At 40.0% G+C, this 27657-nt stretch overlaps 1 protein-coding gene across 13 annotated transcripts in view; it reads right to left on the bottom strand.

Annotated features, from left to right (window-relative positions):
- atp2b2 (ATPase plasma membrane Ca2+ transporting 2) overlaps positions 1–27657 on the bottom strand; it is a 128070-nt gene that overhangs the window by 54902 nt on the left and 45511 nt on the right. For 10 of the 13 annotated variants that reach the window (XM_069690887.1, XM_069690889.1, XM_069690890.1 and 7 more), the window contains exon 2: positions 15729–16459. In XM_069690887.1, the coding sequence (XP_069546988.1) occupies positions 15729–15927 (199 nt within the window). In that variant the 5' untranslated portion in view covers positions 15928–16459. Of the gene's footprint in view, positions 1–15728; positions 16748–27657 lie in introns of those variants that run through there. The other 3 variants (XM_069690886.1, XM_069690898.1, XM_069690888.1) reach the window with 2 other exon arrangements.

A 27657-nucleotide genomic window follows, 5' to 3' on the forward strand; every position in this document is an offset into this window, starting at 1 on the left:
GGACTGACTTCCAACAAAGATAACACAGTGGGTTTCACAGCAAGCAGAATTCAAAGCTTGCCAGATGCACACGTGAATGAACACCTATATGTCTATGAAGACTTATTTCAATAACAACCAGGTGGAACTGGACTGTCTGGAGAAAATTCAATCCAAAGCCACTGGATCCAGGTTTAGTTTGAAGACACTTTCATCTGAACGGCCTCTCTAGTTTAAGACAGTGGGGAAGATAGCTAAGTTAATTATTCCTATAAGGGGGGGCCACACCCAGAAACCGAGCAAGTCCACCCACTGTTAAATGAAGACATAATTTAAGAAAGTAATTATGTTCTCATTTAACAGACATATGGCTGCAAGTTGAGGGGGAAATATCAGGGGATTATTAAATGTTAGTGCAGCACTTAAAACAGCAGGAAATGGTTGTGGTGTCAACCAGCGTCTTGTGTCCAGGGAGAGATACTCTAGTTTAAAGAATTGTTTTGTCTTAACGTCTCTTTTGGGTTTGTCTTGTTTTCACAGTCTCTATTCTCGGCTTCTAATGCGGTTTTGCGTGCACTGATTCTCTGTGCAGTCCACACTGTCAGAGCGTGAGAGGCCGTGGCAGGCGGCAAGCTCTCTCTGTGAGGAGCTGATGCGACATGTCTTCAGTGGAGCAACAAACATGCAATCTTGCACTGTTATGTACAGACCATTGAGCAGTCACATTCACACAGGCCAAACATGCAAGCAGAGATACTGCAGTGTATGTAAACAAGCAACTGAGAGAATTCTTTCATTTCATGGAGAGTCCCGGGATCACACAAAAACAAATACATGCTCACATGAACAAACGCACACATAGATCTATCATTGATTCCCCCACAGACAGCCCCATCTGAAATGTTAATGGACTCGACAGTGACACCGTGCAATTTCTGACACCATGACTTTTCCATCATGAGTGTACTGCATGTACAGTATGTGTGTATATGGTTAGATGTATGTGACACCATACAGCAACCTGTTATTGGTATGTGAAAGATGCAGTGTGCTACATCTACAATTATTTTTGTTTATGTTTATTAGACAGCAGAGAGCCAAAGGAACTGTGTTCACAGTTGCTGCTTTTACAGGAAGTTTGACATTTTGGGAAACATACTGTGAGTTATAGATAAAACTCTCATGTCTACATGGGGACTATGTAACTGGAGTCAGCAGCTGGTTACCCTTGCATGACTGAGACTGTAAAAAGGGGGTAACAGCTCGCTTGTCTCAGCACAAAGGTAACCATATCTACCTAACACCTTTAAAGCTCACCAATTCCACATATATTTATCCTGTTTTTTTAATTCGCACAAAAAGCAAAGACAAAGAGACGGAGACTCAACTGAGTTACTGTATTTTCATTATTTTTTTAAGTTACCGAGTCACATTCAGACTTGCTCAGAAAAAGGCGCACAGCATAAGGTGTCATTTTGACAATGCTACAAGCTGACCGTTAAAAAGTCAATTTTAACTTGGCATTAAAGGTCTATCATTATAAAGACTGCCACATGTGAACTTAATCTCTGATGTCACATATGCGTTCTCTTTAAAAAAAAAAAAAAAAGGCTTAAATGTTAGCCCAGTTTTTAACACCAAAATGAAATGTATGCTGCAATGCCGAAAATAAAATATGAAATTTTGTGTGTGTGTGTGTGTGTGTGTGTGTGTGTGTGTGTGTGTGTGTGTGTGTGTGTGTGTGTGTGTGTGTGTGTGTGTGTGTGTGTGTGTGTGTGTGTGTGAGTGGTGTGTGAGTCTGTGGGGGCAGCTGTACAAGTGGGTGAGTTTTGCTGTCAGGCACTGTGCTCTGAGTCTGACTCATGTGAGAAATGGCAGAGTGGAGTGAGACAACACAGCTCACAGCTCTCTCTCTTACACACTCATACATACACAAAAACACACATACATACACAAAAACACACACATCCACTCCACTCACTCTGCAGAATAACTGATAATTACTTAGTATTCGTACTTTGCACTATATATCAGCAACAATGTGAGAAGGAAACCTGTTTAGTGACAATTGAGCGAAGACGGAACAAAATCTTCTGGTCTAAAAGACTCAATAATGCAGCCCACATTCATTTTAAAGCCGTTATGTGCTGACCCAAAGTACACAGCCTCTTTTGTTTCTATGATGATACTTTTCGCAGTTTGTTTTTTAAAATGAGAAAAGGGCACATTATATAATGCTTAGAAAGGAAAACAGCTCTCTACAATTCCTAGTCAACAAAACAGCTATAGATGTGCTTGCTGTATTCTGCTCAGATCACAGAACTTGAATACCCAAAGGCTTAATTTACACTTCTTGGAAAATCAGACAAAAAACTGATAGTGACTTATGTGAGGCTAAAGCCTCAGTGCATATGGTCCATTTTAAAATTCATTACACAGTTTTTTGGGGGGGTTTTTTTGTGAGAAAATTCTGTGCATGGGTGAGGAATTGTGGGGTTTTTTGGGTGTAAAAAACTTTCATTCTCAACATGACGAGAACTGTGCAGTACTAGTGTGCCTATACAAATATGCTTATTCTAGCCACTGAAAGTGAAAAACAATTTAAAAAAAAAAAAAAAAAAAAAAAAAATGAGTGTCTTGCTGAATTTATTAGTCATTTAGTGTATCTGTTCTACCATCTGAGCCTCAAACGCTGTAATGTTAGCTGGCCTGACTGCTCTAGATGTGGACACAACATTAATGAGACATCTGTTTACAGCCTCTGTGTGTGTGTGTGTGTGTGTGTGTGTGTGTGTGTGTGTGTGTGTGTGTGTGTGTGTGTGTGTGTGTGTGTGTGTGTGTGTGTGTGTGTGTGTGTGTGTGTGTGTGTGCGTGTGTGTGTGTGCGTGTGTGTGTGTGTGTGTGTGTGCGTGTGTGGGAAAGAAAGAGATAGTGAGAGTGTGCAAGAGTGTTTAGACACAACTGCTTAGTGATAAGGGCAAAGTGTAATAGGGTCAGTAACTTCATCCTGTAATTCCAGACTGTCCAACCATTCATTCAATCAATCACTCTACCCCTGAATCCCTCTTTCTTCTTCATTCATCCATGAGGCGTCCATCTTTCCTTCATCTATCCATCTATGTTATTCAGCTAATTACTAAGATTACATAAATCCATTGACTCCCCCGTTTTGTTTTTGTCAAAGGTCATTTTTCCTATCTATTGACAAAATGTCATTGCTATTGTATTCTTATTTACCTTATAGACACTTAGATAAATAATAAAGAGCTGTTGAAGTCCATTGGCTGAAACAACCCAGCCCACTCTGTTTCCAACTGTCTCTTTTACACACATACATACATGGAAGAAACACATCTGTTCCCTATTCTTCTCGTGTGAATCAGTGCTGTTATATAGGAGCTGTTGTACGCATATCTGTACACATATAAGATTTTGACAGCATTAATAATGCTAAAGACGTAGAGTTTATAAATTGCTGTACTGTATAATCCTATTTACACATCATAATCTGAATCACAAGTTACTTAATCATTTTGAATAATTTGACTTAAAAGGCGGTAATGCCTTCCTACTGCATTACACTGAAAAATCTCAAATTCAAAAAATGTTGCTTCAAATTGTCGTGACTCTGCGGCTTTAGCCAGCCATGTCGATAACTGCACACAAGCACAGCGTATGCACCCACACCCACATGCATCACCAACCCTCCCCCCCTGGGAGTGAAAAGGGAGAGTATTCAGGGCCAAGAGGCTGAAAGCGAGAGTGACAGTGGTCTATCTGCTGTCTCCCATCTGGGTGTCAGTCTCTGGTTTCTCCCAGGGGCTCAGATAAGCCCTGGACACAATAGGGACAGCTATTAAAATTCAAACTACCAGAGAGTGTCATGAAATAGTCATGACAGGTAAGAGAAATCAACACACTCTAATGTGCCCCTTATTATCTGTCTGCTTGGAACTGGAGGGGAAATACATTGCTCAGCTTTAGTGCTGATGATCAATGGGAAGTAGCACAATATGTTTAAATCATGAACTATATGTTAAATTAATCATAGTAGTGGCAGACGTATAGTATTAAGTAGTAGAAGTACTTTAAGGAGCATTGATATCTTCCTGTGCTAAGAGGTAGCATTTTGAGTACACTGTAACTGAGCCAATGAAACTCCAGTCTAAAAAGCTCTATCACAAATGGATGCGTCTCCTGTAATCTTCCTCACATTAAACAGATATACTTAGACTGTATTCAACACAATTGATTTTTCCACATACCACTAATGTTAGACAAGAGTTATATTTATGTACTGTAATGATACGCTAAAACACCAGTAATAGTAGTAACGGTAAAATACGTCACAAAATGGAAGACGGAGGAATTGGCCTGTAACTAAAAATGGTATTCATAATAAATTATTGATTATTGTTTGATTATTCAATGAACACTTTATTTTATAAGATGTACCAAAACAATGTAAAATGTCAATCAGAAATTCATTGATCCAAAGGCAATACCAATGTTTTGGGAAGTTTGCTTTAAAAAATGATTTGATTTACTACTTGATTATTTAACAATATATTCTCTGTCTACTAATCACATAGTTGTTTTATTTTTTTATAAGTCCAACAGTTATCCTATACTCACAGAATGCACGTTATGTTATCATAACAAAGAAAAACAATCAATCTTCTATGTTGAAAAGGAAATATTCACCCCAACATGAGTGTTTGCATCCAAAACTATAAGCTTGGGTCAGAGTTTATGAACAAAATGACCCAGTAAAGATGGCTTTACATCCTGACTTGTATTGTATTGTTGTATGTATTGACTGGATAAAATTGCAGGAAGTGAATGACGCCGTCACAAGAGAAGGGGCAGATTAGTACAAGAAGCTGAAACGATGTGTTTGCACATCAGACAGTGTTTGATTTGGGTGCTTTGATCCTGTGCCTTTGGCTAAGTGTGACTATCTCTGTAGCAGTATCCCTATTTCCCCCAGGCAAGAATAAAAAGGCTCAGCTTCTGCTTTTTTAATGCCAATGGGCAAGGCACACAGGGATAAACTTTAAAGGTTCCGAAAAAGGTAAAATTCTAAGTTTCCGTATCCATGTTTTCGATCGCCTTTTCTTCAGAGGCTGGGTTGTTGTGGATTATTCTTCTCGACGTCATGTGCAAACTCAATGTTGAGAGACAGCTCCTTTGTGCCCTTGAGCAAGGCAGGGCTGGATCTGGTTCAAGACTGTATCTGTTTATGTGCCCTTGAGAAGGAAATGCTGTCTGTCTGTGTTGGCAGCAACAGTAACACCCTTCTTCTGCCCCACAGCGGGAGAAAAGGGAGGAGAGAGGTCAACTCAGGAAAAGAGCTGACATGGAGAGAAACAAGCCAGTTATAGCCCCATACTCTGCATGTACAGCTAAAAGCATCGCCACGCCTGTCAACTCACTATCCTAACCCCTGGCTTCCACCAGCCAATTCCGGTTCAGGACATTTCAGAGGAGAAGACCTGGAAGGAGATACGTGACAGCAATTTTGGACAGAGACGCATTTAGAGGAGTCTGTTTGTGACACTGAATTTTTCAGCAAAATGAATAATCAAAGGGCAGATTTTCAGTTAGGCTGGAACAAGAGTAAGGAGGCGGTCTATTGGCCTGGTGGTCAATAACTTTTTTTAAAACAAAGAGTTAAAAAGGGTGGTATGGAGGGAGGTGGTCACCTGTCCCTTGGAACAAGCATTCATCAAACATTTCAAAACTGTCACCTAAAGTGATTCTTTCCCTTTATGAACAGTGGGAAGAGAGAATTACAAGTAAAATGTGATTTAATTTCTAACAATGCTTTGGTATTACATCACAAATTCATTTGAAGGCAGGGTCATCAAAACATTGAAGGAAATAAATAAACTCTGTGCACTGCACAGTCAATCTTTGTGTGATAAAACTGTCACAATAACCTGCAATGGAATTAATTTTTTATATAAAGTGAAACTTGAAAACTGAGGTTAACTGAAATTAAACCAATGTTTCTTTTAAATTTGTCTCCAGAAAAAAATTGCTGAAGCACATACACGTTTTTTTCAGCACTCGCTTGATTTAGAGACACTACCAAGACAGCCACACTTAATTTTACATTTTCAGTCATGTTTACTGTCTTCCATTCTGTACACTTGAGCATATAGTCACACGGACAGATATACAGCATACTGCTGTGAGTCAGCACCGAGCTCCATATGAGCAGGCCAGTAGAGTCTGGTTTTTGGCATCTGTCCTCTTAATTCAGTCAGGCATCTCTGGGGACAGCTGACTTGACTGCTGGCCATGTCCAATATCCGTGTGTGTGTGTGTGTGTGTGTGTGTGTGTGTGTGTGTGTGTGTGTGTGTGTGTGTGTGTGTGTGTGTGTGTGTGTGTGTGTGTGTGTGTGTGTGTGTGTGTGTGTGTGTGTGTGCAAGCTTGTGTGTGTGTCTATATATCTGTCTGCCTGAGAGTACCTCTCATGCACACGACACAACATAACAATCAGTCTCAAACGATTGCTGCTTGCTTGACAAAGTCTCTTAAAATTAGATAAAATTTGAAAAAAATAAACCCACTTGTCTAGTTCATTAAATGCATGTTCTGTTGTAAATGGTTCATTTATTATAAGGTAAATCAACATGGTATGCAGGCTTTTCAGCTGACAGGCACCATTATTAATGTACACAGTTTCATGTTTGTTCATACATTAAAGGCCAGTTTGTTAAATAAAAATCCGGTCTAGCTCTCAACCAGGGATGATTGTTAGGGGATATCTAATGGATATGAATTTAGTTTTAAACCTTGTTTAATCGCTGTCTGGAGAACCATCACACGGTGTCCTTCTCTAGAGACACTAATCATACCCTGATATGACAGCCAAACTGTTTAAGAAGAACTTTTGTTTTATGCTGAATTTAACAGTTTGCACACCTTTGCTGTAATGCATGCAAATGGTTAATCAGTTGTCACTAAAAACTTTTGAAATGTGTATTTATGCTTAATAGATAAGTAGGAAGCAGCAAACTTGTATGATTGCTGGATGGAAGCTTTTGTGTTCTGTTTCATATCAAGCGGCCAAATCTACAGCAACAATTGTCTGTAAATCACGGACTTGTCATGTTACAGCAAGCCATCAAGCCAGCAGATTTAGATGTCAGTACAGTAAGTCATTCTTGAAAGGTTATTTTTTTCTGATGTCCTGAAGTATAAACCATGTGATCCTTGATGATCACATTTTAATGAGGTTTGTTTGTTTGCACCCATTGACATCAAGCTGTAAAATTATATGTTTTCCCCATTAACTGTATGTAGCATTTTCACAAACCACCAAAAAAAACCAACAACGATGTAAAGCTACATAATCATGGCACATGATGGTTTTTTTTAATCTTTGCCATATTTCCAGTGATACACCAACGGGATTTCAAATTTTACATTTGTGTGTAGATTGTGACAACCCAAAATGTCCCATGTTTCTTTATATGACTGGTGCTTTTCACTGATCCAAACAGCATTATTCACATGTTTATCAAGCAATAATACAAATCTGTCTGTTTTTAAAGACAGACCAAAGACATGCATTAGCTGAAATTTTACTTAAGACTGCACATTTCTTTCTCTGGTAAGTCTTCTTAATATTGGATCTATAACTGTGATTGAGTGTTGAACCACAATACTGCTTCAGTCTGCCTCAAGGTCACTGGCACTATACTGCAGAAGAACACCTGTGTGAGTGGTGGTATGTATGAGAGTGTGCATGTGTGTCTACCCACAGTGTGGTTTTGCTTCCTCGCAGAGCAAAATGGCTGTGTATCAATTATAATCTGTCCTCTGAGAGCCATCTCTCTCCCTTCTTCACTGCCTCCTATTTCATTCTCTCTCTTTTTCTACTTTTTTCTAGCCCTTTTACAGAGCCACTAGGGGAGGGGAGGAGAGGGGAGGGTAGATACAAGAGGAGGAGAGGAGGAGAGGAGTTACAGAGCAGGAGAATTTGTCCTTATTAAACAAGGCAGCTCCATGTGAGAGATCCCTTGTGGGACAGAGATTAAATAGACTGCGTCAGAGGGGAACGTGCTCTTGGTGCTGCGAGTGGAGGACGTGATTAGTACGATCATCAGGGAGGGAGGGTGGAAAAGAAAGGGAGCGAGGAGGATAGGTGGGATAAGGGACAGACAGACGGAAAGGATGGAGCAGAAGCAAAAACATTGTTGCGAACAGAAGAGAACAATGTGCGGAAGCTTTAGAGAACGGACATTGAAATGTGGATGATATTTCATGGAAGGGATAAAAACAGATTGGAAGGAAAACAAAGAGAAGATTTGAGTGAGTGAAGGAGAAAGAAAAAGAAAGAGGATGAAATAGGAGAGCAGGTGGTGTGTTTTAACTGAACTTTGTTCAGCTACAGGGAGGAAAAAGGGAGGAGAAGAGAAAATAAAGAGAAGGTGAAAAGAGGTAGATAATGGATGAGTGGCACAAACAGTTTCCTGAGTTATGTAAAGAATTCATAAAGGCCTCATCATAGTAACAGCACAGAACATTGAGGGCAAGATGTGTTCAGTGGGAGGAAGAAGAAAAGTAACAGTAGCAGAGCACTGTATTGATATTACAAAGAATGCTACATACTAGGTATGTAACAGTATGTGTAATCACTCTGAACCGCTCGGTATACGATGTCCGAATGTATGTATATATTTACTTGTTTCAGTACGTCAATTACTTTCAGAACTTTATTTATGTCTAGACCCTTGTGCTCCTGTATCAAAAATTCTAGAGTAAAGCGCCAACCGGAACATTCTGGTGTACACCACTTGTTGTCTTCAGCTTTAGCCAACTTTATCAAACATGTACGATGTGTTAACTCACACTGCACGTTGAGTTTCAATTCAAGCTAGCTGTGGGTTGACAAAAGGAGAGGAAGGCGTCGTTACTTTGTGGAATCATGAGACTGAAACTGCACTGCTGGCTTCAATGGTTAGTTGAATAATAATAATAATAATAAGTGCCTTAACTGTTGCAGTAACAATTATGGCCAATTGTCTTCTTGACAATCCCTACTCCATTTCATTTCACCTTTTATTTCCTTCTAGTCTCACATATTAATGTTTTATCTGCCAACCACAAAACATTCATATCTGTGTCCTTTGATGCAGAAATACCAATCACTTCTGTCCAATCAACAGATATATGTGGGAGAGGCTATAGTGTGTGTGTGTGTGTGTGTGTGTGTGTGTGTGTGTGTGTGTGTGTGTGTGTGTGTGTGTGTGTGTGTGTGTGTGTGTGTGTGTGTGTGTGTGTGTGTGTGTGTGTGTGTGTGTGTGTGGGTATTCTGAATCTGGTGAAGGTGTATAGTTTCGAGTCACATTCTGATAAATAAGTATTTCACCACGGAGACTGGAGTGTTTACACAAGAACCATCAACAATGGTCTCCCATGAGAAACACAGGCAGCATATATGATGTATCATCTGGTCACTAACCACCACTGTCCTCTGTCTGGGATCTGTCCTCAGTCAATTGATAGTCACCTGCATTTCTGTAGCACTTTTTTTTTTTTTTTTTTTTTTTTACTGAAGCCTACTGTTACCAGAGACAAATCAGCTTACAGTCAAATTGAATGTAGTTATAACCTTCTATTTGAACAAAGGTACATTATCTAATGTAAATCAAAAATCAATCTACATTTTGTAAAATATATTTTCCACAAAAGTAAAAAAAATGGTGTGCTACTTTTCGAGCATTATTAAACTGTGACTATCGCAGTAAAAGTAGTGACAGTAGAAGAGCGAGAGATGATGAAGGTTATAGATGTAGAGCAGGTCTATATAGGCTACACTGTACAATGGTCCACTGGGATACCAGCGACGGACCAGTACACTGAAATAGAAATGGGAACAGAGGAGGGAGGAGAGAGGCGACAGAAAAGAGGAGAGGAAAGGTGTAGTGAGAGGGAAGAATCGGAGGGAGGGAGATACAGGACAGGTGGAAGGGTTGATGAAGAGGAGGCCTAAAGGAGACAGACAAGGGGAGATAGGGAGATACAAAGGTAGGTAGTGAGAAGAACATTCATGATAGTGTTGCAAAGTGAAAGGAAACATTTTCCCCCATTTTAAAGTTTTTTTTTAAAATATGTTTGGAAATACAATTATTCGATTACTTGCAGAGATTTAGAAGACTGTAGTGGATTAGCTTAGTTTAGCATCAACAAAGGAATGGGGAAACAGCTAGCCGGGCTCTGTTTCTTCACAGTATAAAATTTCAATCCCATTTGCCATTAGCAATAAGAGAATTGTGTTCGCTTATTTCATGAATAATATGGAAGCCGTGGTCTCAATAAATGTATTAAATCACTACCTATCACTGAAGGAGGTAAGACAATGGCAATTGAGCCATTGACTTACTGATATAAGCCCTTGCATTTGCAGTATTATGAATTAAACAAGATGGGTGTCTGTGGCGACAGTCCCAGGAAAAATCGCAAGCCGCATACAGTTACAGGTCTTCCTTCACCCAGCTGTGGTTGTTTTGCCAGAGAGAGAGTGCAGAGCTAACACAACAGGCTCGCTCCATAACTGCCGACTGACTGACGTCACACAGGCGACACTGTTTGGATTCTAATAACCGTTTATCACCATTGGAGAACGAAACATATTGCCCACATATCTTAATGAACACAGACTTGCACCTTTTATCAAAAATGTATTTGCTCATCATTTGTACTGATGATTAAACTGGGAGAGTTTTACAACCACACCCAAACAACCTGATGTTGTCTACATAGAGGAAAGAGAAATAGATCTTCACTTTCAGAGCCATAAAAGCCTGAAATAGCTCTATTAACTTCCTATGGGGTGAAGAAGAGAATAAAAAAAAGGTGGCTAGGAGACATGAGGTGGAGTTGTTCATATTATTAAGCTGCAGGCAGCCCCATCATTGCCAGTTTAGTCAGGATGTGGATGATTAGGTGTAGATTTTCAGTGCAGTTAAGGTTAGCAACTGGTTTGGACTTCATCAAAAACAGGCGTAAAACTGTCTTTGGGGTTTAGGAGAGGTAATGATGAGGGAGGTTTGTAGGTAGTGTGTGCATGTGCAGTTCAATTCGGGTGAACTGAAGGCCAAGGAGAGGCGGATAGATGTAGGTAGTTGGGATACCGAGATGAGGCGTGGTAAAGCAAAGAAAAATATTTTAAGAAAAAGAGGTGAAATGAAATTAAAGGATCTTGGTTGTTTTATAATAAAATAGGTCAGTCAGTAGGGTTCAGGCTATAATATAAGTTATTAACCAAGAAATAATTCTTAATTTCACAATTGGATTGAGTTCTGTTTGTCTCTCTAAAGTTGCTGTTGTATTATTTTGTATTTAGTGTTATCTCTCTTCAGCATGCACAATATAGGATTTTCATACTGATGTGCAGCTAAACAGACAGTGAACTAGATAGTATGTAAAAGGTGACAAGGACAGTGAAGCCAATCTTTTAAGGCTAATCATAGGTGTTTATGATAAAGATTTAGTTATACTAAATAAAACAAGAACAACAAATTAGTGTAAACCTGTAGTTATGTGCATTTTTTTAATTATTCTAATTTGTACTTACGTAAATTACAAGAAAAGGTTGTCACTGTAGTTTTGTGGTCTGGCTGAGTACCTTCCCACCCTCACTCATTACATCAAAGACTGTCAATGCCTTGAGCACCTCTCCATCCTCCCAACCCTCGAGGAAAAGCTGAGCACTCTTTCATAATTCCTTTCACCGGCCCCAGAAGGACACTACCAATGTGTTGCAGCTTTGTACCGTCTAACGAGAAAATAATTGTACTGTCATCACCCAACAAAAGTCTTTTCGTCTAGCTCAGGAGAAGCAGGTCATACCCTGAGCAGATTTGTGCATCTTTTCTTGGAAGCTAAGCTGTAGCCTGACAACCCATCTGGCCCCTGAATGACTCATGCCAATCACCTACTGGTTGCCTAAAGGAAACGCTAGCTCTTCACCCTACAGTCACCTACAAGGCAAAATAGAGGTAACTACAACTTGGGTGCAGGTACACGATACAAGGCACCAGGCTAGTGAGAAAACTGAAGGGTAAGAACCAGAAAAAACATTATATACCGTGTGGTTCCCAAAACATGGCTATTATTGGCATGTGCTGTTTTTCAATTGCTGTCACGTTCATAATGTGTACCGTGGGTGTGTTTGTGTGAGATACTCCAGCAGTCCCAAGTGTTTCATACATTCTCTAATCACTCAGCTTGTAAATGCTTTTCTTTTTCAAATTAATTGATAAACGAGCTCCTAAACATCTCACTGCTGCCCGTTGTGCCACTTTTTATGAATTGTACAGGTTAATGCACTGTAGCTACAATGCAGCAGCAGCCTAGTGCCTGCTGAATCTAAAAGCATGCTGTCAAAAGTGTGACCTCTTTGCTGGTTGCATATCCATCCTCACAGAGCCATTATGCATTTATGTTGCATAATGCACTATCGCCATTCATGAACTGTTAGTATCATGTGAAAGGGCTGGTATTGGCTACAGTACACAGGGTCAACCCTGTTCAGAGCCTCTTAACATCAAACGCAGGCCCCTGGGACACATACATATTACACACACTCCACATGATGACAGCAGGCATTACAGTATACCTTAAAGGATAATTACAGTGATCATATTTCTGAGGTAACATATGTTCTGTGGAGCAACCACACAGCATGCAGGGGGGCACACACGGCAAACATAAAAACAGCTACAGTAGAATCATTTATGCAAATGGTACCGGATATCATGACTTAATTTGCATTTAGTCATTGTTCCTGAGAGAAAACAATTCATTTATAAATATTAATAAATAAAACCAAAGAAGAGGATCCTGCTTGTTAGCATGTCTTGTCCTACAAGACATCTACCAAAAGTTTGAATTTAATCAACATTTTTACTGGATAAATCCATTTTAACAATTAAAACATGATATAGAAGCACATCATTTAGCTAAACAGAGTACTGCATAAAATACACAATGTATTCTAGAGACCCAATAAATGGCTGTATGTTGATGGCATTAATAAAATCAATGGCGCAGACATTTGAGAGTGCAGTGTTTTGAGTAATGCATTAATTTACATTATATCTACATTCTAAAGTTCTCAGAAACATTTTTTTAATTTTTGATCATTCTTTTTATGATTATTATTTTACATATTGGACATATCAACCAGAAGGAACAATACATTGACAAGAAGATTGTGAATTAAATCAGTTTAGAACCCCTAAACTGGTATAAGAAAAGCTAAAGGCACATGTTTTATCTGAGAATTTGAAAGGTTTTAAATGACATGTATTGACTAATTATGAATCATATATTAGTGACATTAATTTTGCAATTATGTAATGTTTTAAGATAATTAAGTGTAGTTGACACTGTGTAGACATTAATGGCAAAATGCAAATCAGATTTCCCATGACAAAAAGATGGTTAATAATTACAATACTTTTGATTTCAATTCAAGTTTAATTACTTTAATTTTAGTTTAATTGCGTGCCTGCAGATTGTGATGCAGGGTTAGTGTTTAGCATACTAATAAAATGCAATGTTTTTGTATTTAATCAGGATGCTCGCGAGACTGGGAAAATGTAATTATAATTTTATGTCCGTTACGATCATTTTATTGCTCGTTTAAATTCTGGAACACTGCAGGCATCGTTCCACACTCATGTTGCAAATATGGTGATGAGCAATAGTCTTCGCTTCTTCTGTTTGGCACTCTTAGGCATACAGTACCTGGCTAAAAAAGTAGTAGTTCATTATCAAATTTAGCATAAGATGGTAGTTATGTCTCTATGTAATCATTCACTGGTTTATTCCCAATATTACAGCATTTTATCCAAATTTGCAGGCATGTTTAAATTGCCTGAAAAGCTAACCAGTGCAGAGTCTTTGAACACAATATGCTTCCACACACATCTATATTTACTTTTTCTGTTTTGCAAGTTCTGCCTAAGTATCCTCCTACTCTCCCTTCTTGCATCATCAAAGATTATCATTGGGACCTATCCATCCTCCCAACCCTTGAGGAACAGCACTGCCCTGAGCGCTATTTCAGAATCCCTTGCCCCCTTCTCAGGAAGACCTACTGATGTGTTGCAGCGCTCTACTGTCTCTTGAGAAAATAGTTGTACTGTCAGCACCCAACAAGTCTTTTCTCCCATATCATAAGAATCGGGTCATATGCCAAGCAGCTCAATGCCATCCCTTCGCAGAAACTAAGCTGTAGCCTGGCAACCTATCTGGCCTCTGACTGACTCAAGCCATTCACCTGCTGGCTGCCTGTGGGAAACCCTAGCTCTTCGCCCTAAAGTCACCTACAAGTCAACACATAGGTAACTACATCCTGGGTGCAGGTATACAGTCCAAGGAACCAGGCTACTGAGAAAACTGAAGATAAAGAACCAGAGTTGTTTTTGAGTCCGTGTTCATCTGCACTGTTTTCCTACTCCACCTAATTTCACTTTTTATACAACTTTGTGATAAGGAAGATACTCTGAATTTATCTAGTTTACTCTGCCATTTTTTCTCCCGCAGGCATCACCACGAGCTGACCTAGAAGTAGTTGGACTGGAATTGGAAGATCAGGAAACACAATCTTCCTTGACTGTCAGCCTATAAGGTTACAGGGTACCTCTGATGTCACACAGGTGACACTACATGAATACTGATCAATGATCCCAATGTCATTGGAGGTGGATGATTTCAGCACTGTAATAAATATTCAATACTCAGGAGTAGCTCGAAGAGAGATCCATTTTGTATGCTTGTTGGGCATGAAGCAAGAAAAAGTCCTAGCTTAATGCAATATGTAGATAGAGAATTTAGCATTTAAATAACAAGTGCATGTGTATATATTTGAATAGCCTGAAGGGCATATCATGACAAAGCTAAGGTAGGCATATATTAAAAATGCATATAAAAGGAATGGTGTAGTAGGTGACTTGACTGACATCATCACCACAAATTTTGTTACGCATTTCTTACATTTTCTTCCTTGAAATTCTTCTTAGAATAAACTAGTGCTAAAATGTAATGATACTACATTATATCCACTAGGATGAAAACATAGAAGCAGAAATTTGGCATTGGCACAGCATACAGTAAATATTTACTATTTATTACCCCCAAATATTTAACAGAAAAAAAGGAATTTAACAAATTTTGCTTTCTCATTTGCAGATGCCACAGCACATCCCACGTGGCCAAAACCTCTACGGTGTTGATCCAGCGACCTGTTCCTTAATAAGGCTACGTCTGATTGGCTGTAGAGCAGGATGACAAGAGAGGGTGGGATGCTTTTGCGGGGGAGGGGGGAGTGAGGCTGGCCAAACTGTCCAGAGAGATTTCTGTGCATACTAAACAGGTTTAACACTAGCTGGCTGCGAAGAATTTTCATTAGTCCCCTCAAACGGGACTCCCTCCCCTGTGTGCAATTCTGATGCTGTGCTTATGCATTTCTCCAGGTGCTTTACAAGGTTTCTGCATGTCTGTACTTTTACCAATTATTATAAAATCAAAAGTAGCATGTGTACCAAGTGAATCGATGTGCAAACCAAACAGAAAATACATTGGAAATGTAAAATCCACTGTATATCCAGTAGAACATAGAAGGACACATTCCTCAAGATGAGATCTCTCATACAACACACACCGGAGCATGCGTTATCACATACACACCCACGCACATACATAGATAAGCAGGGGGACTCACCTTCTGTGGGTGAGGTTTTCAGTCGTTTGCAGAGTCCCTCTACTCCCCCGTAGTCCTCCTGGAGCTTGACCACCGCCTCTGTGCTACGCAGCTCCATCAACGAGCGCAGCTCCATGAGCGAGCAGCCGAAGCCTGCCGCATGGTCCTCCTCATTTCTTTGGTTCTTGGCATAAAAATCGCTGTTGGACATGTCCCCCATGATGTCAGCTAGTCAAGTCAGTTAGATTAGTGTTTGTTATTGCTTATAGATCAAACAAAAAGCTTGCCCAACAGAGCTCAGTCTCCAAAATAGGTATCAAGCAGGCAACAACGAGCCAAAAAAAAAAAAAGAGGGGGAAATAGATCTTGAGGGTAAAGTGAGCAGATAGATTAAAAAGGGGGGGGAAATCCAAGTGGATAAATTGATGAGAAGCTTCTCTGTTTCAGGAGAGACAGATCTCAGCAGACCAAAAACCAATAAAGAGAAGAAACAAAAGAAGAGGAGAGAGAGCAGCAGAGAAGGAGGAGAGGAGGGGATGACAAAACACGAGTGGGGAGCATCCAGGTAAGCGTTGGACAGCCCCAGTGGTCAGGTCCTGAGAAGGGCAATGATGGTGGCTGCAAGTCCTGTAGTTCTCAGGCTCACCACGGCTGCAGTCCAGACCCGCTCCATGTGTGGCTTCCCATTGCTGCTATTCTGCTGTTGCCTCTGCTGCCTCTCTGTCTCTACATGGTGGTCTTCCCCATCACTGCTATAGAGAGAGAGAGGGGAGAGAGAGAGAGAGAGAGAGAGAGAGAGAGAGAGAGAGAGAGAGAGATGAATTCAAATAGGACAGAAGGTGAGGGAGGAGCGGGGAGAGACAGAGAAAGAGAGCACAAGGATGAGCGTTGCGTTCTCAGGGCAGGGGTGAATGCAGCAGTAGATGGTGCTCAGCTGAAGGACAGCCTCTCCTGGCTGCTGCAGTAACTGTGCCGCTGCTGTCTCTATCTACATCTACTGCTGCTGCTGCTGCTGCTGCTGCTGGTGCTGCTGCTGGTGCTGCTGGTGCTGCTAACCTCATTCTGAGGACACACCAACTGACAGAAAGAGAGAGAGAGAGAGAGAGAGAGAGAGAGAGAGAGAGAGAGAGAGAGAGAGAGAGAGAGAGAGAGAGAGAGAGAGAGAGAGAGAGAGAAGAGAACGCTCCTTTCTGGTGCAGAGCGGAGAGGAGGTGTGCACGGGCGGGAGGCTGGGGCTGCTCTGACGACAAAGCGGAAAGGCAGAACGTAACGCCGCGCTGTCACTGGGAGAGGATGGGCTGAGCTGTGGAGCTGCTGCTATCTCACCAATCACTCCAACACCAATTCTCCTTCTACAGTAAGCGACCTTTCCAAAGCAGTTGCATCTTAGACATTCCTCTCCACCTGTTGTCTTGTAATGTATTGCATTAATGAATTTGCTCCATGTCTCATGTCCTCTTACTCTACAAAATTACTTGGTTAAAAAAAAAAAAAAAAGTTAAAGAATTATAGTAATTCAAAGACTGTATCCAGTTTATATTAACAACACAAAGGTCTTGAAATTTAAAAAAAAAAGAAAAAGTGTTATTCTATGTTTTTTAGTTATTATAGAATCACTGAAAGCTCCAGTTGTTTTCTTGATTCTTTAACCTGTTTGTAGCACTCTGCCCAGGTCATTCAGTTTCTACTGAAAATTGAAACATTTAAAAACAGATCATACAGTTTCATTTCAAACAGTTAGGTTAGGTAATTTCCGAAAAGAACTAGACATTATAGTCAATCAGAAGATATTTTTTTTTTAAATTTTTAAAAAGGGGGTTTAATGGACATGTGGTGCTCTGGTGAGTATTTTCAGTATCAGGGCTCAAAAGAAAAATCAGTGCCGAAGCTCATTTTAATAGTCACATGTCACCCAGCATTATGTTGCAGCTCATTGTTGTTTTATTAATAGATTGAGGACAACAATAAAGGTATATATAACACAGGAAAATGTGCCACACAAGCAATACTTGTTAACAGGATCAATTCCTTGTAAGTCTTTGTATGTAATTCATTGACAACACAGTAAATATAGAATGTAGCCGGCCTTATTCTTCAAGTCACTGGGTTCTCACTGTCTACCCACTTCAAAACAAACCTATAACATCATAATACAGTACACAAAACACTATCGATCTGTGCCCAATGATTTACATGTGTGCCTTCATTTTCAATCCGTGACATCAGTGACCCAGCATGTCACATATTGATCCCCCTCCTCACGAGATGATTCTAAATAAGGTTCATCATTAATATTATTATCCAAAGTAATCCTTTGCCTCACAGCTGCCCTTTATCACCACCCACCCACTCAGGGGGGGACCTGGAATCAAAGCCCCATAGTTTTGTATTCGGCTGAAAGCTGCAGAGACTATGCTGCCTCTCCATCATCTGCACTGCACAATATTAATACCGCAAATAATTCCACGAGGTGGCCCTTAAGAAGCCATAATGCAGCAGTGCCTGCAGACACTTAATGTATTTAGATAATATAATCTGACTAAAGAGCAAAGTCAGCCAAAACTAAAAGAAACACTCAGAGCATGACTGGTCAATGCATCGTCAGTCCATCCAACAAATTATACGATCATACGATCAGGTGTGGTGTAGCATTCCTAAAGGGGAACCACGTTCTTACATGTAAAAGACCAAAAAAACAAATCTATGTTATAAAATCACCATGTGTGTAGTATAAATCAAAAGTGACTCAGTCCAGCACCTAAAAGACACCTCAAAACTTGACCAGCTTTGCACATTGAAATATAAGTTAATAACAGAGGGTAGCATGTTTCAGGATTCTGTTTGTTTGCATATTGTCTGCCGGTTTGGAAGCAGCAGTGGGAATGGGAAGTTTACTTAGCAGCAGATGAAAGCAACTCTGAGGTAGTGGGCAGTGGGAACTGTCAGATTCATTGCACTGGTGGCACGCACTGCTTAAATTGGTCAGACTAACACATTGAGCAAAGTGTCCAGTCCCAAATATTAAGAATGATGGTACCGATAGGACCAGTACCAGACTCAGCTGTGGGATTGGAAACAGCAGGGCATGACCTTGTCACATCAGGGTGGTGAGAGACCATGCTAACATGTGAATACACATCTGGACGATGGAGGCATTTTGTAACTCCACAGGATCCATCGTCTCTGTCTTTTTTTTTTTACAGAATAATATAATAATAATGGATGGTTTTGGAGGCTTTCTCAATTTCTTAAACAAAGATGGACAGCATGGGGCAGGACTGTATCCTCCCCTCTGTTTTTTTTCCCAACCTTCTATGCTACCCCACACTCCCCTCCACCCCACCCCACCCACCCACCCATCAGGTCCAATCAATGTTGGTGGTACTCTCTGCATGCCAAGACAGACATCTGTGCCAGCTAGTTCCTCCAAAAACATCAAATGAAAGCAAACAAATGCTCTCCCAGGAAACTGTGTGTATGTGTGTGTATTTGAGGTTGGCTGCAGACAGTAACTACATCACACAGGTAATTGTCTTTTGCACCAGATGGACCATCTGCAAGAGAGAGGGACACGGCCACTATCACGACTTCTGCTGGTATACCTGCACTGTACCAAGAATACGATTTTTTTTTTTTTTTTTTTTATCCAACTAGCTTATCCTTCCCAGGTAATCAATCAGTCGGATAATTGGGAAAAGTTGAAACCAACAAGGCTCTGGTTCCTGTAGATTCTGGTTCTGCCTAAACAGTTGTAGTTGTGGAGTATCCAAGATGGTACAGAGTATTTCAGGGATTTTAATGACAAATCAATAATGCTAATCAAAAAGAAAATATAAATAAAAACTTAATTGATCACCAGTATTTCAAAAACAAAAAGCTGCTAAAGCTGTCCATTAGTGGATTAATATATATGTAGTGAGAACAAAATATATAACTGTGGATGCAGTATTACATTATTAATGTAACACAGGGTGTCAGATGCTCACTCCACATATGTTCACTAAACACCATGTAAGACTGTGTGTTTCAGGCTTCACATTATCATGTTGGTGATATGAGTGACTGATGATGGTGGTGGTGGTGGTGGTGGCGTTTGCTGCTGGCATGCAGCCGCCTATCGTTCAATTACACTGACATGTCCAGGAGTGGGAGAGACTGAGATGTGAGAGGGAGGAAGGGAGAGAGAGGGAGGACACAGACAGCAGGCGACAACAGTTGAAAGATGGTGGAAGGAGGAGACGAAAGGAAGGTTCTAAAAGAGGGATAGAGAATCAGGAAATAAGTGTTGGAAAGCATAGGAAGGGCAAGGCAGAGGATAAGATGGAGGGGAGGTGCACCACTAATGCCTGAGCTGAGTAACTTCAAAGCAAATGATGCTCTACTTTTTATGGAATGTAAACACAGACGATCATGCATTTATGTGAACACAATTGATTTCCTCTTTCCTTGGAAAAAGCGGGCAGCTGCAAGTTGAGCCATTGGTGGTGTTTAGTATGCATTCACACATGGGTCTTCCTTACTGTAGAAGTACTTTTTTTTTTCCTCAAGTGTTGGTACATGAAGTTCTTATTGATTTTGTTAGCACCTCGTGAAACGGCAGGTAGATTTATGAGATCACGTGATAATGCGTGAATTTATCTAATCAGCGTCTAATTTATATGCTTACATGTATGTACGGACCACAGTGGTTCAGACCAATCAGTGTCCTGAGAGGAACTATTGGCAGCTATGGGGCTTAAACGAGTGATGACAGCGAGAAGCGTCTGTTTGTTCGAGGAACAACAACTGTGATTCCCCAAGAGGTTAGCGTGGATGCTACAAGACCATCAGTTATAGTTAATCCAATCACCTGCCAAGTATTTTTTTCTACGGACGACTTCTCAGATGGTTGTGTGCAACAAACCATCTGGCACGTCAGGTTAGCAAAAACTGTCTGTTGCCAATATTTCTCGCTACTTCGCCCAATCCTGCTTTGTACTTATCTATATACAGTCCAACCAAATCCAATGTTTTCTTCTTCCTCACCTTTCTGTCCAAACCTGACTGAAACATTTCCTGCTGTGCTTTCCTTCTGTCTACTTCCCTCCCCATTTGCCATTTCATTTGCATAATTGTTGGCATGCTCCCCATGACGTGACAGTGAGTAATGAATAACATCTGATCAAACACTCAAGGAGAAAGTGCACATTGTGCAAATAATTAACAGCTTTTTACCTAAAGTGCAAGACACACTTAATGGGACTTTATGAACTTGAACACCATATGGGAGCCACATCAAAATGTTAAGCTCGACGGCCAGATGCTAAGACCATCTGACCACCATACTATATTGTGTTTGCCTTATGACAAACCACTGAAAGACCACAGACGGATCTGCTATAGCTTAAACACAGATAAGGCTATTAACACAAAACCAGTGAAGCAAAATTGACTATAAAGTCTACCACATAACCCATAACAAGTTGTACAATCATTTCTGAGTGCTGGTGGTTTTAGTTTGTGCATTGTTTTTTGTTTGTTTCTTTGATGACCAATAACTCTTTTTATAACTTGTCATGTGTTGCACATTAAACAGATATAATAACACAATATTATATACCCTGCAATAGATTTCAGTTTTTGGTGGGGAAATATATTTTTCGGTATTATTTTTAGTACAATCTCTGGCAACCTCGGTGAATAATTTGAGTTTTTAAATATGTACCAAGTTGGGTACATACATTCATCTAATGTCTTGTCTTCCTATCCTAACAATCATTTCCACATATATTTGAGGCTTTGAGGGTTTGAAGATTTGATTTTAGAACATTCAGCTTAGGTTCACCTTTGAGGCTATAGAGTATAATGATTTTGAGCAATACAATAAATCCCATTAGGCAACTTCTAATGTGATTGTGTCGTTGCAACATCACAGTCTCTCTTCACGCTCCATTTTTTTTTAAAAAGACTTCAAATTCACACAATATGTACCATATGATATTACGTTTTCTATCTAAAGATTGAATTTATCCTGTAATGTTTTGCTGTGTGCCTCATAGTGCTTAGTGCTTTGTCGTCTGGGTCTGTCTGTTCTGCTCTGTGATTACAAAGAACAAGTGTTAATGATGAAACAACACTGTAATAATTGCTGCTTTCTCCTTGATGTCAAATTCCTGGTCTGACAAGCACTGGATAGTTTGCTGCCCTTCACGGTGAAGCCGGGAACACTGTCTGTGTGTCTTTCTCTGAATGTCCTTGAGTACAGTCAGGAAGAGCTGAGGTATAAGTTGTGCCCACCGCATCATCCCTACCAATATCACTGGCATACAGCCCCCCCTGCCTGTGAAAGGAAATAATGCAGGAAACTTCACTGACAGAGCATATCTGCACACCTGCCTGTTCATAAATATCACATAATTTCCAATGACAGGTTTACAAATTCTCCTGCGTTTGTGCCATGACATTATGATTTTCGTTTCAATACAGCTTCAAAAGTGCTGCTCACTCTCTTTTTTTAACAAGGTGTTTGATGGACCACATTACATGATCACCTTACGACGTGACACAGCTGATACATCCACACAAAGGCCTAATCAGCGTCTTACTGCCACAGTCTCAAAAATGTATAATATCAGCTGTACAAAATGTAGAAAGACAGGGAGCTGTTGATTGTGTCAGTTAGTTATGACACCGTTTAGCTGTCACAATTCAGAGGATCATCAACATGAAGACCTACTTTGTGCATGACTGAACAATGTTCGAGCACTTATGTATTTCAGTGCTGTATAAGAAGTCAAATAAGCTCGAAGATCTCTAAAAAGAGGAAAAAATGTAGTGTATAACATGGACTATACTGCCAGTTTCTGCAGTGAAACAAATTTCACTTGTCTCTAGGTACATGAATGAGGTATAATAAAATAATAAATGTCAACTGAGCAGCAGAAACAATTGCACTTTGATCAGGGAATCCCCAAATACATAGTGTATTAGATAGAATCTGCGTTGCAACACTGCACTGAAATATCTGAGTTCACACACACACACACACACACACACACACACACACACACACACACACACACACACACACACACACACACACACACACACACACACACACACACACACACACACACACACAGAAAGAGAGTAACACACTATCACTGACATTATCTCTGAAGTGAATTGTTACATAACAAGCACACGGAGAGTCTCCTTTCAGCCGCCATCAGTGCTCTCTAATTGGGTTGAAACCAGCTGTCATGCTAACTAAGCGCATCAGATAGAGTCTGACAAAAAAATGATTATTTCGGTAACCAGTACAGGAGCTCGAAAAGGACTGCAGCTCCAACTAACATCAGGCTGAAGAGAAGGTATAACGAAAATAAATGAGTCAGAGGGAAGGTGGGACACACATACGCAGCGAGCAAATACATACTTCTAAGTGTCCTTAGTCTATGTCTGTTTAAAGATGGTGGGAGGCTTTTGAAGTCAAGCAGTTGGCCAGGCAACCTCAATTGCTGCAGGGGTTGCTATGTGTCACTGCAGAGTAAGATTAAGAAGCAAAAATCTGAGAGCTGGTGATACTGTATACTACAGCTTTGGGATGACTGGGTTAGATGACAGAGGATGAGACACAGTGAGATAAGCTGTTGGTCCAAAGAATCAATAAAAAATAAAAAACCTCCTAAAGAGGACAAGCTGTGCCTTAATAACATGTAATGGTGGGCAACTTCATCTCTCCATCACTCGCCTTCCGACTTCCACCTGCCTCTTTTGCTCTCTGCCTCTGCAGTGCACACTCCAATTCAGGCTGGTTTACAAATGTCACCTTTCCTCTTACCTTGTCCATGCTTTTCTACTCTTTTCACACTGCCTATTTACTGTCACTGTCTTTTTTTCAGTGGAACAACTTTTTCATTAAATCTTTCTTCATTCTTTAATCGCTTGTCACAAGTAACTGCCTTTTTTTTGTTCTGTCCTTGTTCCTGTTCTAAGGAGTTCTGCTGAATTCGTGCTCATTTGAATACCTTGTTGTGTACTTAGCAAGCAAATGACATTATACTACGTAAGCAACACTGTCAGTATGCGGTATGGGGAGATATGGAAATGTAGAGGGTAGACTTTCCTGGAGCAGCAATGTGGATGCACATTAACAACTGTAACCAAATCAATGCTGGCAGTTTATTGCCAGGCATATTACGATGTAATAAACAAATGAGGGATGAAAAAAGACTTTAGAATATATATGATTGTAATTGTAAATTTCTAGATAATCCAAATGCTGTCAGAACATAATGATGTAATAATAAATGGTGGTATAGTGTTAGCATAACAATGTTGAAGATGCTGGTGCTTTAACAAGCTGTGGTTTTGCCTTTGTACAAGATCATCCTGTAAATCAGGAGCAGTTTTTATATCTGCTGATTAATTTTCATATCAAACTAGACTCAGCCTGATTCACCTCAAGCATGGCATGTAGTTGTCAGTCATTATGTGCGCAAACTCAGAGGAGAGGAACCGTGGTCAATTTTAAGATCGGGGGGGAAAAAAATGTTTTAAACAAAGCCACGACTAATATTCTGTTGTCTAATCAGAAAGTCTTTTGACTAATTAAAAAAGATGGTCCTGTAAGGACAAGATGCTGAGGAGATTTATTTCCACAAGCAATTATGATGTCATTAACTTCTTCACTCCTTCTGATCAGTGTGTGGGAGGTGATTTTGAAAATAATTTACTAATTAAGTAGATGTTAGGCCCTCAAGAGAAGTATGTTTAGGGGCATTACTGGCTTGATTGACATGCCTGATCTGAAATGACTGACAGTCCATTTGGGCAAGGCACGCCAGGAGGGTCATTCACCGGTGAACTCCTGTCACATGCACAATGTTTTAATTAAATTGTGACATAATAACTTTGTCATCCTTCGTCAGTGGAGTAGACAACACAGTTTCCACAGAGTTTGGGAGCTAGTTTAATCAGATTTTAGTCCACTTTAATAATGGCTTGTTCTTGGGTTAATTATATTAACAGAGCCTCAAGGGATACCAAAATTCAGGGTCTTTTTGGTAAGTAAATGTTTATTTTCTCGATGGTTTCTAATCTTAATGCACTTTACAGGTCTAATGTGCAATTCTTACATTGAGTGAAATGTGTGCAGTGCATGTTGCCTGGAAGCTAACACAGAAATGATGCACTAAAATCAGGTCCAATCAGGTTTAAGTGTCACTACCCTAGCTTTATCCTTTTTCTCGTATTTAAAAAGTCCTGACGGTGTCAACCATTAAGCAGTTCTATGGGCTTCAATTTGTCTCCAATGCAAACCAACGTCATCGCATGCCATGTCCATCTTTATATACAGTCTATGAAACAATATGGCTTTAGGGATGGTGGCGTCATTTGGCAAGTCCCTAATTTTAGTGTAGACTCAAATATCCCAGCAACTATTTGATGGATGGATTGCTGTGAAGATGCCCAAAGATTAATTGTGAAATAACACAGCTAAACATTTATCCAATGGACTTGCAAAAAAAGTAGCCAGGCAATCTTGTGGTCCCCTGACTTTTCCTCCTGCTCCACCATGGAGTCAAAATGTATAACTGTTCAAACAACTAGTTTATAACCAAATACTGGCAACAACCACAATATGCTAATATTAATAGTGCAAATTAGCAAACGTTGGCATGCTGACGTGCAAAACTAAGATACTTAACAATGCTAAACAGCAGCTCGTTAGCATTATCATTAAGAGCATGTTCACCTGCTGATGTTAGTGATTAGCTCCAAGCATTGCTGTACCTAGGTACAGCCTCAAAGATTTGCCAGTGTGGCTGTAGACTCTAAGTCTTGCTTATTAATTACAGGTTAACTTAAACTGCCTTACTCACATCTGAGGTACATTATTATATTATCAAACAGCCTTTGTGGGCATTCCTACAAAATACCACAACGCCATGTAGACTGAAATGCACAATGATGGAAAGAAAACAGGAAAATGTAGTTCGGTTGATGTTTTTAATTTTAGCCTTTAAACAGATAACAACTTTCACACCCTTTAAGCCTCATGGATACATCCAGCTATCATAACCCACTTGAACCTTAGACGAATAATGCATCAAACAAGTAGATGACAAATCTGCGCATTGGGATTTTACTAATCCACACACATACCGTGTGTATGACACACCGTGCAGTCCACATGTAATATGGCCCACATGATAGGGATGGCATTGAGTCTTACACTTGCTCAGTAAGGTTTCCAACCAGGAAAGGTTCTGAAAAGCAAACTGAGTGATCATAATTTTTGTCGTTGAATGCTCCAAAGCTTGTGTGACATTAGGCCGAGACTGTGAATGTCAAAGTTCTGGTTATTACCTGAGGCTGAGACCACTAATATGAGCATGTGCATAGATAGGGTCGGAATTTTTATATTTCTTGATCACTGATGCCACTTAAGCTAAGCATCATATGTGCACAATAGTTTATTGGAACGTGTTTTACCACTGCTACTGTCATGCGCAGATGAAAAAACAGAAGAGGTTACCTACAGTGTGTATTGATTGAAGGAGAGAGAATAACTTCAGCAATGCCTTCTCCTCTGTAAATCTCACAGAAAAGTAAATCTGCACGGTCTTACATTAGACTGACAGCAAGATTAACTTGTGGTCTCAGGCTACGTTCAGTAAAACAGCCTGATGTGTAAAGTTTCAAATTAATTTGTCACATCTGCGGTATATGTGCACTAATTGTTCAGTAACAAAACCCAGTTGTTAAAAACTAATTGAGTTTAACCGCTTTCTTCTGCTATGTATTTCCAGGGCGAAAGAATCCTGACCTGCAAGCCTTTTTCTAATGGAAACCAAGTGTGAGACAGCTTCTTACATGGGTCAATCCTGTGCAGCTAAATGGACAGACATGGTCAAAAATCATCTGAGGTAAGCAGGAAGGCTCTCAACAGCAGTGTCACTTCAAGAATAGAATAGAATAGAATAGAATAGAATAGAATAGAATAGAATAGAATAGAATAGAATAGAATAGAATAGAATTGATCAAGGTACCTGTGCTGAGAACACTGCTTGTCAGTTACAATTTCACCCTCTGAAAGGCACCGACAAATCTTTTCAGCTGTCAAACACACATGAACAGCTGGAGTGCGTGCTTGAGGATAAGTCTGATGTGGGAAGCCCACATGTGATAACAAGGTGAAGATACTACTACTTGAGTTCTAACCCCTTTATCTTCTCCTAAATCTGTAAAAACACTGTGCTGTCCTTGACTATCTACAACCAGTTGGCATTTTTATTTAACATTACACAACTTTAACTTGTAGTAGTCAGTACAGCACTAACATTGGTCTCAGATGGGTTGGGAAGCAAGTGAATTAAGCTGTTAATCCTTAAAATTCCAAGTTCAATATTGCCAAATGTTCCATTGTTTGAATCTAATGCAGGGTTAGTCTGATCTGAATAACAGTCGTATGAAGCAAACTGTAGCTGGAATTAGTTTTACAAACCAGACAACACACGCATGATGTGCTTTGTGTTCAGTCATTCTAGAGGGAAAGCTCCTAAATCAGCAAGAGTATGTTTTTTTAAATCATTTTTATCATTCTTGCATGATATCAGATCAGTTGGCAGAAATGTCAGATGATCCGTTTGTTCTTTCTGTCTTTTAATGCCTATCTACAACTAATCTACATATGTTTTTGTTTCTGCCATGTTCCCCACTTGGATTTAAATAAACGACCCCGTCCGCCTGCCTCTTTTCTCTTTGAACTTCTCCCTTGCCTGCTCGCCTCCTGTGCGCCTGCTGGCGTCTTTGCCCGTCAGTGGTTCATTATATAATGCTGGAATCATCCTACAGGGGGACATTTGGAGTGTGCTAGGATCCCATGTTGGGTAGGGGTTGACAAGTGCATGAGGAATCAGTTTCTGTTGACAATCTTTCTGATGATACCATCGAGCATGCAGAA

The sequence above is a fragment of the Brachyistius frenatus genome, unplaced genomic scaffold (assembly GCF_029030835.1).
Source record: "Brachyistius frenatus isolate BFR_SWC_R1_liver_20210118 unplaced genomic scaffold, ASM2903083v1 Contig_10, whole genome shotgun sequence".
Taxonomy (NCBI): Eukaryota; Metazoa; Chordata; class Actinopteri; family Embiotocidae; genus Brachyistius; species Brachyistius frenatus.